This window comes from Zingiber officinale, chromosome 2B (genome assembly GCF_018446385.1).
Source record: "Zingiber officinale cultivar Zhangliang chromosome 2B, Zo_v1.1, whole genome shotgun sequence".
NCBI classification, from domain to species: Eukaryota; Viridiplantae; Streptophyta; class Magnoliopsida; order Zingiberales; family Zingiberaceae; genus Zingiber; species Zingiber officinale.
The window spans coordinates 129,535,155-129,548,034 of record NC_055989.1 but is presented as its reverse complement, the minus strand read 5'-3'; the positions used below and the strand labels follow the sequence as shown (position 1 = coordinate 129,548,034).

Below are 12,880 nucleotides of genomic sequence, written 5' to 3'. Positions count from 1 at the left end.
CATATGTATTAACCAAATTTAAAGTGTTTAATTATATATGATTTGAACAATGGTGCAAATTCCTCTTGGTATAAGCGATCAAACTCATGTGTCGACAATTCAGAATATAAATTTTCAAAAATCCTACCAAAAAAATAAATTATAACACTAAAAGTTATGACATAAGAAATATAATTAAAAAATATAAAAGATATACTTACTCATAATATGATGATACTTTTGTACAATTCAATAAAATATATGTATGGACTGCCCGCCATTCTTGACTAGTTAAGTAACTTTGCTTACATGGTCCACTTAGTCGATCGAGGTAGTTAAAAATTTAGAAAGAGTTCAAATTTAGATCAATAGGAGCCCCATTATTTCTTCTTGCTCTTCTCCTTTTGCTTTGAACATGAGACTCAAAATAATATGATGCAAAAGTTGTTACTTCCTCCACAATATATGCATTAACAATAGAGGCTTCAACTTGTGTCTTATTTTTTACTTTTTTTTTCTTTAAATGAAATAGGAATCTAATAGTAATAAGATAAATTTATTAGATAATAATATATAATATATAGTGAGTAATTTTTATGTATTTAGCTTTTAAAATTATACAAGAAAAATTTTACCTTTCAAATGGATACATCCATTGAAAATGAACAGATCCTCCAACTTTAGCCTTGTATGGCAAGTGAATCAAAAGTTGTTCCATAGAATCAAAAAATGAGAGTGGAAATATCCTTTCCAAATTACACAAAATGATTGGAATATCTCTTTCTAATTTCTCCATGTGTGAATGTCTCAAAACCGTGGAGCAAATATCATGTAGAAAATTCTTAACTTTGTTATAGCACCCCATACAAAATTTGGTAAGAGTTCCTTAAAAGTAGTAGGAATGAGTCTTTGCATGATTATATGATAGCCATGACTTTTCAAACCAATCAATTTGCATTCCTTCATATCGATACATGAGGCATAACCATCAAAAAAAAAATTCAATAATTTCACCCATTCACAAACATGTCTCTAATCCTTATTTTTATATATAAATTTAAATTTTTCCGGGCCGGTTGACGTACCTAGAGAGCTCGGAATGAGATGAAATCAGTTCCTATGGGTTCCTAAAAATCCCCTAATCATATATATGTGCTCAAATATAAATTTTACCCAATATATTGATATTATTAATTTTATGAATGTGATTAATATTTTTTGGACATCTTCGAGGTAAAAAAATCACCGATGGGGTAAAATTAGTGGTTTAGGACATTTGTAAAATCAAGAAACTTATAGGAGCCCATAGGAACTGGTTTCATCTCATTCCAAGCTCTCTAAATATCTCAACTAGCCCCGAAAAATTTAAATTTATATATAAAAAACTCAAATATGTGACAAATTTTAAAATTCGTCGCAGATTTGAGTCTTTTTTATATATAAATTTAATTTTTTCTGGGTCGGTTGAAATACCTAGAGAGCTCGAAATGAGATGAAATTAGTTCCTATGGGTTCCTAAAAATCTCTTGATCATATACATGCCCTCAAGTATAAATTTTACCCAACATATTGAGATTATTAATTTTATGAAGGTGATTAACGTTTTTCAGACATATTAAAGGTAAAAAAATCACCGGTGGGATAAAATTAGTGGTTGAGGACATTTGTAAAATAAGTGTGACTTGTTAATCTATACGTTCGTATAGAAATTTAACAAAGTCTTACGTGCTCATAATTGATTTAGGAAATTAGGAATAAATATAATAGGTCAAATTATTTTTTATGGATATTTCTATGATCAGGAGAGTTTTAGGAACCCATAAGAACTGATTTCATCTCATTCCAAGCTCTCTAGGTACCTCAACCGACCTAGGAAAATTTAAATTTATATATAAAAAAGACTCAAATTTGTGACAAATTTTAAAATTCATCGCAAATCTGCGACGAATTCCAAAATTCGTCGCAGAATCGATGACGAATTTCAAAATTTGTCACAAATTTGAGTCTTTTTTTATATATAAATTTAAATTTTTCTGGGTTGGTTGAGGTACCAAGACAGCTCAAAATGAGATGAAACAAGTTCCTATATGTTCCTAAAATTTCCCTGATTTTATAAATATCCTCAACCACTAATTTTGCCCCATCGGTGATTTTTTTAATCTTAAGGATGTCCAAAAAATATTAATCGCCTTCATAAAATCAATAATATCAATATATTAAGTAAAATTTATATTTGAAGGTATATATATGATCAAGGGATTTTTAAGAACCTTTAGGAACTGGTTTCATCTCATTCCAAACTCTCTAGGTACCTCAACCGGCCCCGGAAAATTTCTTATTAATATATAAAAAAAGATTTAATTTGCGACAAATTTTGAAATTCGTCACAGATTCAGTGACGAATTTTGGAATTCGTTGCATATCTGAGTTTTTTTTATATATAAATTTAAATTTTTCGGGGTCGATTGAGGTAGCTAGAGAACTCGAAATGAGATGAAACTAGTTCCTATGGGTTCCTAAAATTCCCCTGATGATATAGATACCCTCAAATATAAATTTTACCTAAATATTGATATTATTAATTTTACGAAGGTAATTAACATTTTTATATATCCTTGAGGTAAAAAAAATCACTGGTGGGGTAAAATTAGTGGTTGAGGGCATTTCTAAAATTAGAAAATTTATAGGAACCCATAGAAACTGATTTCATGTTATTCCAAGCTCTCTAGGTATCTAAACTGGCCCTAGAAAATTTAAATTTATATATAAAAAAACTCAAATCTGTGACGAATTTGGAAATTCGTCACTGAATTTGTAATAAATTTTGAAATTCGTCACTGATTCTGCGATGAATTTTGGAATTTGTCATTGATCTTTGACGAATTTTAAAATTCATCGCAGATTTGAGTCTTTTTTTATATATAAATTTAAATTCCCTGGGCCGATTGAGGTAGCTAGAGAGTTCGGAATGAGATGAAATCAGTTTCTATGGGTTCCTAAAAATCCCTTGATCATATAGATGCCCTCAAATATAAATTTTACCCAACATATTGAGATTATTAATTTTATGATGGTGATTAACGTTTTTCGGAGATCTTTGAGGTAAAAAAATCATCGGTGGTGTAAAATTAGTGGTTGAGGACATTTGTAAAATCAGGGGATTTATAGAAACTCATAGGAAATAGTTTCATATCATTCCGACCTCTCTAGGTACCTCAACCATCTTCAGATATTTCAAAATAAGTGTGACTTGTTAATCTATACGTTAGTATAGAATTTAGCTAAGTCTTACATGCTCATAATTAATTTAGGAAATTAGGAATAAATATAATGGGTCAAATTATCTTTTACGAGCATTTTTATGATCAGGGGAATTTTAGGAACCCATAAGAACTAGTTTCATCTCATTTCGAGCTCTCTAGTTACCTCAACCAGCCCAAGAAAATTTAAATTTATATAAAAAAGACTCAAATCTATGACAAATTTAAAATTTGTCATAGATTTATGACAAATTCCAAAATTCGTCGCAGAATCGGCGACGAATTTTATAATTCATCGCAGATTTGAGTCTTTTATATATATATATAAATTTAAATTTTCTTGGGCTGATTGAGATATCTAGAAAGTTCGGAATGAGATGAAACTAGTTCTTTTATGTTCCTAAAATTCCCCTGATTTCATAAGTGTCCTCAACCACTAATTTTATCCCATCGGTGATTTTTTTATCTTGACGATATCCGAAAAATGTTAATCGCCTTTACAAAATCAATAATCTCAATATAATGAATAAAATTTATATTTGAGGGCATATATATGAGCAGTGGATTTTAGGAACCCATATGAACTAGTTTTATCTCATTCCAAACTCTTTAGGTACCTCAATCGGGCTCGGAAAATTTCTTATTAATATATAAAAAGGACTTAAATCTGCAACGAATTTTGAAATTCATTATAGATTCAGCGACGAATTTTGGAATTCGTCGTAAATTTGAATTTTTTTATATATAAATTTAAATTTTTTGGGGCCGATTGAGGTAGCTAGAGAGCTCAGAATCAGATGAAACATGTTCCTATGGATTCCTAAAAATCCCCTGAACGTATAGATGCCCTCAAATATAAATTTTACCCAATATATTGATATTATTAATTTTATGAAGGTGATTAACATTTTTCGAACATCTTCGAGTTAAAAAAAAATCACCGGTGAGGTAAAATTAGTGGTTGAAGACATTTGTAAAATCAAGAGATTTATAGAAAACTCATAGGAACTGATTTTATCTCATTCCGAGCTCTCTAGTTATCTCAACTGGCTAAGAGAAAATTTAAATTTATATATAAAAAAATCAAATCTACAACGAATTTGGAAATTCATCGCTGAATTTGTAACGAATTTTGAAATTCGTCACAGATCTGCAATGAATTTTAAAATTCGTCGCAGATTTGAGTCTTTTTTTATATATAAATTTAAAATTTTCTAGGCTGGTTGAGGTACCTAGAGAACTCGGAATGAGATGAAATTAGCTCCTATGTGTTCCTAAAAATCCCCTAATCACATAGATGCCCTCAAATATATATTTTACCGAACATATTGAGATTATTAATTTTATAAATGTGATTAACATTTTTCGGATATCTTGGAGGTAAAAAATATCACCAGTAGGGTAAAATTAGTGGTTGACGACATTTGTAAAATCAAGAGATTTATAGGAACCCATAGAAATTGGTTTCATCTCATTCCGATCTCTCTAGGTACCTCAACCGTCTTCGGATATTTCAAAAATATGTGTGACTTGTTAATTTATATGTTTGTATAGAAATTTAATTAAGTTTTACGAGTCGTAATTGATTTAGGCAATTAGGAATAAATATAATGGGTTAAATTATTTTTTAAGGACATTTATATGATTAGGAAAATTTTAGAAATCCATAGGAACGAGTTTCATCTCATTTCGAGCTCTCTAGCCCAGGAAAATTTAAATTTATATATAAAAGAAGACTCAAATCTGCGACGAATTTTAAAATTCGTTGTAGATCTGCGACGAATTTTGAAATTCGTCGCAGAATCGATGATGAATTTCAAAATTCGTCGTAGAATCGGCCACGAAAATTTCCAAATTCGTCACAGATTTGAGTTTTTTTATATATAAATTTAAATTTTTCGAAGCCGGTTGAGGTACCTAGAGAGGTCGGAATGAAATGAAACCAGTTCCTATTGGTTCCTAAAATTCTCTTGATTTTATAATGTCCTCAACCACTAATTTTACCCACCGGTGTTTTATCTCGATGGAGTCCGAAAAATGTTAATCACCTTCATAAAATCAATAATCTCAATATATTGGATAAAATTTATATTTGAGAGCATCTATATCATCAGGGGATTTTTAGAAACACATAGGAACTACTTTCATCTCATTCCAAACTCTTTAGGTACCTCAACCGGCCCCGAAATATTTCTTTTTCTAAAAAAATAATATTTACAATCTACGACGAATTTTGAAATTCGTAGTAGATTTGAGTTTTTTTATATATAAATTCAGAATTCTCGACACTTGAAACAAATGATTTTTTGCGATGAATCCTAAATTCGTCGCAAAATTGTAATAAATCCTAAATTCGTCGCAAAAATTGCGATGAATCCTAAATTCGTAGCAAAAATTGCGACAAATCCTAAATTTGTCGCAATATTTGCGACGAATATTTTAGTTCGTTGCTAATTTCCAATAAAGTTTACAATGAATATTAGTTTGTTGTTGATTGCCGACTAAATTGTTTTTGTCGCAAACGTTGTTGCTAATCTACGACAAGTTCTTTATTTGTCGCAAAAGTTGTCGTAAATTTGCGACAAATAATTTTTGTCGTAAATATTTGTCACTAAATTGCAATTTTTTTGTAGTATCGATTATCAGCTCATAGATTGATGATAATTAATCAGGCTATAGGTCTGCACATTCAAGCCACATCTAATAATTCGAAACCTTGTAAGATTAAGTTTGATCCTTTTAATGGGTTTAGTTTAACTCATACGTACAACTTATAAGTACAACTTATAAGTAAGTCCATCAATTAAAGGTAATAATATAACCAACAATAAATGTCAGCTTTACTTCATTTGGACGAATGCTGCTGTTTTAACCTGATTCTGTCAATCTATGCTTTAGAAAAAAAAAAAAAAACCGAAAATAAAAAAAATCAGTAATGGTAGTTTTTTCAAGCTTGTACCAGCGATGTCCACTGAGAACTTCCTTCAGCAATGACTTTCCTGCAGTTGTCCACCATGTGTCAGGAAAATGAGTAACACAGGGCCATTCAGTTGCATCAGCATGTTGTCTACAGGGAACTCTCTGCAATCTTATTTAGACATTGTGTATGGCTGTAGCTTGGAAGAATAGATTTGCTAATGCGTCACAGTTTGCAGGTGGAGTTATAATTTTCTGGATAGAACAAAAAGATGATGCATAAGAGGAGAGTTTATCCGCAAACTATTTGCAAACTCAAATCCAAGTGTCTATCCAAGTGTCGTATGGTGATCATTGAAAGTGATCATACAAGTTATTAGCACACACCAACTGGTAGATATTTCTGCTTCTTACGTGAGTAATTATGTCTGGTTGTGGAATATATCTGCTGTAGCTTTCCTTTGACATTTGTGTTTAACATAATGTTGTTCAGGTTGCAACAATCCTGATCTAAGTTGGTGCTTACTACTACTGTTGAAACAAGTGCATAGTTTGGCATTATATTACCATGATTCCATGAATACACACTTGAGTTTGGTATTCTATAGACAGTTCTTTATCAATATTTAGAGCTCCTTTATTGATATATATGATCTTAATCATTTATGAGATGTTGAGAACATATATTCCTTAATTTAAAGGGGAAGACAAAAGATAGGGTCAACTCTATTTTTGTAAGGTGAGTCCCTTTAGGTATGTATGAATTTAATCTTGATAAGAACACATATTGGGCCCTTTTTAGTTTAGAGATGGAGAATTTATTATGTATTTTTTTATTATTAATGATTATTTTTTATTATTATTCATGCTTCTTAGGTTTCTTTAATCACTCACACCTACTTTATAATAACTACTTGCTCATATAAATATTGTTGGCTTAATCAATATTGAATGGCGTAATCATGCATCCACCTTTTATAATTATTAATTTTCAAATAAAAGAAGATAAAGAAGGTTTTGGGCCCTCCCTACCTAATCTTGTGGAAAGTGCTGAGTATGTGAAAGGCACCTCTCTCTCTTTCTTTGTTTTGCATGTGCATTTTCTTCAAAGATCTTCATAGATTATGCTTGCCATTAATTATTTTTCTTGCATTTATTAATTAATTAATCAATTAAAAAAAATACTTTTGGCTTCTTGCCTTATCCACCTAATTCTTTATCTTCCCACAAATGGGGAGATTTTCTATTATCTCACTCTTCTATTATCACAAACTATTTATCTTCAACTTAACACTTAAGAACAATTTTTTGTTTTTTTTTGTTTGAATTCTAAAACCCACAAATTTTCTTTTCTAAAGATTTACTTCATCTGAAGGCTTTGTAGTTCAACATTGCAGTGCTGAAGAAGGCCCCTTCCTTCCGGTTGCTGCTTAGCACGGTGCGCTTGGGCTCTTGTTGCGAATTTGGGAGGCTCATGCACAGCTCCAAGTTGAGGTCCGGGCACTTGGCCACCTCGTCGGATGGCCGGTCGATCGGCCGGTGCGTGATCGGGTCTACTCCCTTGTTATTAAGTAGCTTCCTCTTGATGTGTGTGTTCCAGTAGTTCTTTATCTCGTTGTCCGTCCTCCCCGGAAGTCTAGCAGCTATCAATGACCATCTATATATCGAAAGTAACAAAAGAATGTTTTCTTTTATTCGATGATCACTTAACGATTGCAAAGATGGTGAAGATGCTTACTTGTTGCCTAGGACGGCGTGGAGGCTGACGATGAGATCCTCCTCGTCCTTAGAGAAGTTGCCGCGCTTGAGGTCAGGCCGGAGGTAGTTGATCCACCGGAGGCGGCAACTCTTGCCGCACCGGAGGAGGCCAGCGGCAGCGGGGAGAGAGCGCCAACAACCTTCGCCGTGGGCCTTGATGTGGGCGATGAGGCGTTGGTCTTCTTCTTTACTCCAAGTTCCCTTGTTCGTGTGAGCCTTCTCGCAACATGGAGATCTTACCATGCTAACTAACTTTCTTCTTCTCCCACTTTCTTGGTGCTCTGTGTCTCTAGCTCTGCCCAAGTGCCATGAGGGATGAGATTTATAGGAGTTTGACCCATAAAGTTCATTAAGTAAGGCAAAAATCACAAAAGAAAAAAAAAAGGTTTTCTTTTTCATTTATTATCACAGCATCATCTCATTCCTACCACAACATAAAAAACTTCAATCTTATTAACACTAATAATAATAATAATAATAATAATAATATTATTATTATTATTATTATAACACTTATGACTCATAATTGTTATAATTTAGAAAATTTTAATTTTTTTCATAGCACTTTTATTTATTATAAAAAAAATAATAATTCCAGTAAACTGCATTAACTATTTCTAGGATGACTAATTCGGCTCCACAAAATTTTTTTATTTATCATCGGGATAAATCAGGAAGCGCACGCGACAGTTAGTCCAGAAGTCCAGTATCCTTTGATTGCGCCTCTTATTTGGAGGAAAAATTCTTATAAATACTTATTTGGAAGAAATTTTTTACAAATATTTATTTGAAAAAAAAATTCTACAAATACTCTCCAGGGACATACTTTTATTTAGTATAGACTTATGGTTTGATATTATTTGGTTCATATTTTTTTTATAATATAAACCTTCTATCTTAAATTAATATTCGTCAATATTATATTATTAAAATTATGTGATCTATAAAGTTATAATATGTTATCTTTGTTTAAAATTAGATAATATTATATTATAGCAGGTATGAGAAATTTGTAATTTTTACAATATAGTGATATACATAGTTTATTTTTATTAATACTGATCAGTATTATATATAATTATATTATATCAACTATAATTATAATAGTCATGAAATTATAGTTATTACAACAGTCTAATAACACATAATCATATATTTTTAGATATAAAAATAGGTTGAGATGAGATGAGTAATTGTTTTTATAATAAATAAAAAAGATCTCTTTTGATGATTCTAATAAAAAAGAATATTTTTATTTTTGCTAAAAAATAAATAAATATTTATACGTTTATGAATAAATTAACGTAGTTATCATGATGTTTAGCTTATAAAAAAAATTATTTATAGCGCTTTTTTGAGTTAATCGGACTACAACAGAGGATTCAGGAGGGACTTTATTTTTTGTTTTTTAATCTTACTTTTTTTTTTTTTTTTTTTTTTTTTTTTTGACCTAAAGTTGATTTTTTGATAGGTTGTGTTTAGGGCAGAATGGGCATTTTCTGTTTACAAAAAAACAATAAATCTTAAATGGTACTTTGACAATGTTGACCTTTTGTAGGATATTTTATAACCAGATGACAAAGTTTATAGATTTGTGCAAAAAAAATTGAATTTGGAGGAGTCTTTAAGAAAGAAAGAAAGAAAGAAATAATCTTCATGAGATATAATTTTTTTTAAATAAAATATGAATATTTTTTGTTTGATTTTTTAATTATCGTCCAGACTTTGCACTAAATTTGAAGAGCATAGTTTTTAATTATATTTTATAATTCAGAGGATAAATCATTACATTTATTGATGGATTTAGTTAGACCTCACCTGTTAAATAGATATTATCCATCTAAATTAACCCATCAGTCTCTATGATCCATCCTCTGATTTCGTTATCGTTTACTAAATTTGATGAATTTAAATATTTATTTTAGGAGTTGATTGAATCTGAATATATAGGATAACATTAGATAAGACAATATATAATAAATATTTCGGTTAAATAATATAATATTATAATAAATATGCACATTAAATAGTATAAATTTAAATAAAATAGAGAAAAATAAAAAAAAACCGATAATGATAAAATAATATATAATTTATTTAAATATAAAAGATGATATAATAAATGATGAAATTTGGTAATACAAAAGGATTATATATAGGGTTGGCTCAAGGCATAGGTCATTAAGGCCTATGCTTAGGGGCTCCTATTATATTGGGGCCCATCAAATTTTATATATAAATACTAATTTAGAAATATATGTGTTTAGATATTAAATATTTAAAATTATGGTTAAAATGAATTTTAGTCCAGATATATTTTCATTGGTAAATTTAATTTTTATATTAGCCAAATTAAATTTAGTTAATAATTTTTAATTTTTTATATTTGACCAATAATTTTTAATATTTCATAGATTAAAGTTAAATTTGTTAGTTTTTATTTATTTTTACTGAATTTGATTGATATTTTTAATTTTTATGATTATTAAAATTTGATCCATAATTTTTATTTTTTTATTGACAAAATTTTAATTTACTAACCAAAATTAAATATATTTAAAAAAAAAATACTTTTGAAAGCCAAAAGCATATTTGAAGTTCTATTACCTCTAGTTCACAAATAATAATTTTACCATTATATGAAGATTTTTTTTCATTAAAGTTAAAATTGATCATATTTTTTTAAAAAAATAGCAATTATAATATATATTAATAGTATTATAATAATTTATTACTGCTAAATTAGTTAGTATTTTTAATATTTTATTGACAAAATTTAACTTATTTATTTAATTAAAAATATTTATTAGATAATATATATTTTTTAATAAATTATGTTTGAAAGTTTAATATAAAATAATTTTTATTTTTAAAATTTAATTGATAAAGAAGTGAGGGTTGGTAAAGATAACGTTATTATTATGCCACCTAGTTCAAATGTCTTTAATAATATTTTTTAATTAAAAAAAATTAAGATTATAAATTTATTTTTTTACCTAGGGCATTAAGAATCGTTGAGAGGGCCCTGATTATATACTTGATCTTATGTTTTTGTCAAAAAAATTTTTTTTTTGGAGATTTTAATTACATCAAACTAAACTTTAAAAGATGATAAGAAATAAATGTGTTTCATAACAAGAGAGCGTTAATCGAGGTCTCATGTGTGTTGCATGTCGTCATCTTAATGGTTCTTTAATTTTAGGACGACCTCGTACATTTTAGAAGAAGATAAATTTTAGGGGACGTTTGTCTTAATTCAATAATCCTTTATATGAAAAAAAAAATCAGGCACCTACTAACATATCTTCGTAGCTATTAGAAATTGATCTCAAGATTGTGTTTCATGTTTTATAGGTACAGGCATGAAGAACGCACATGATAAATACATGAGTAATGACAATATGTGATGGGCACTAAATTGACACGCACGTGTATATGTGGCGAGCAAAGCTTTTATTAAGTCGCATCATTTGAGGTGTAGTATGGTGCTTTCTTGGTGCACTTCACATTTTTGCATTATTGACTTGAGACGTGGATTTAATTTTTATCATATAGAAAGTCTGTGCCACCTAACCGTCCACTAACGTCTAGCACGCTCACAAAATGGTCCAACTTCATCTCAAGTGGTGTGGTTCTCTGACTTGACTAGGGCACGAATTAAATATCTCGAATCGACATTGATGCAGTAAAATCATACGATGTTGATGACAATGTCTTTCTGTTTCATGATGTTTAAGTCATTAGTCTCCTCGGATACGTCTAGTGGTTAGCGTTTGAGGTATTATCATCATGAGGTCTGGGGTTCGAATCTCGACAAAGCCGAGATAAATACCTTCTTTATGTGCTAGTCACTATTCCAAAAACTAGTAGCCGCCTGTGATTTACCTTCTCTGTATTGGTTCTGGGACGGATTGACGGGAGACGTTAGGAGCGAGCGTATTCGCCTTTTGGGTGGGAAAAGACAAGAGGGTAGAAGATGAAGATAACTTAGGGCATCTCTAATGGTTAACTTTTTCAATAAGTTTTTTTTCTTGTAGTTCCTAATATGTCAGATCATAAGTATAAAAATCTCTTAAGACATTGAAATGGTTAAACCTCTAAATAATTTTTTTATATAATTTTTAATATGTCACATGATAAATATAAACACTAACTATTATGTCGACAATCAAAAAATTTTCATACAAATTTTTTTTTCCTTCGTTATATAATATATTTTTGTTTATTTTTTCATTTAATATATCTATATAATTTCCATTTGATATTTTAATTAATTTATGATTTTAATTTAATTAATTTATAATTTTTAATTAATAAATTTATGAATTTAATTTAATTTAATTTAAGTTATAATTTACAATTAATAAATTAATTAATTTATGATTTTAATTTAATTATACTCATTTCTATATATTTTTTAACTTATCTCAAATATATTTATTTTCAAAAACAAAAAAAAATCACTTTAATTATTATTAACTATTTATTTATGAAATAAAACATTATAATTAAATGTTTCATTAAATATTTTTTAATTATTTAAAAATGGTCAATCATGTACTCCACCTTCAAGAGAAAAAAGTAGCCCCGTGGCTATGGTGCAGTGGCAGGGCATCCAGGTTGTCACTCAGGTACCCGCGATTCGAGCCCCAATTATGGTGAATTTGCAGGAATTTTTCCTCCAAATGGGACACGCAACTAAAGGATGCTGAGCTCCTGGGCTGCCCGCTGTGAGCGTTTCCCGATTTACCCTGGTGGTCGATGGAAAACTTCCGTGGGACCGGTCACCCCAGGCTCGACGTTACTCAACATGATTAATCATTTTTTTTCAAGAGAAAAAAAACATATATGTTTGAAAAATCAAACCTACCCTTGAATTAAAAACTCCAAACCTCACCTACACAATCATAAAAGCTTTTTTGTTAAGCTTTTTCAATTTTACAAACCTTTCACAAAGCTTACATTGG

The 12,880-nt window shown here is 29.5% G+C and overlaps 1 protein-coding gene across 1 annotated transcript; it reads right to left on the bottom strand.

Annotated features, from left to right (window-relative positions):
* Positions 1 to 7,345: 7,345 nt before the first annotated feature.
* Positions 7,346 to 8,215, bottom strand: LOC122049540 (myb-related protein Zm38-like). Its single transcript, XM_042610909.1, has 2 exons — positions 7,894 to 8,215; positions 7,346 to 7,812 (listed from the first exon to the last, which is right to left on the bottom strand). The coding sequence occupies exons 1-2, from the start codon at positions 8,154 to 8,156 to the stop codon at positions 7,521 to 7,523; spliced, it is 555 nt and encodes a 184-aa protein (XP_042466843.1). The 5' UTR covers positions 8,157 to 8,215; the 3' UTR covers positions 7,346 to 7,520.
* Positions 8,216 to 12,880: the final 4,665 nt, after the last annotated feature.

Bases quoted from the DNA above. Each gene is read 5' to 3' on its own strand.
- LOC122049540 (XM_042610909.1), bottom strand. From the start codon at position 8,156: ATGGTAAGATCTCCATGTTGCGAGAAGGCTCACACGAACAAGGGAACT. The intron at 7,813-7,893 runs GTAAGCATCTTC...TTCGATATATAG, and splicing joins CACGCCGTCCTAGGCAACAA to ATGGTCATTGATAGCTGCTA.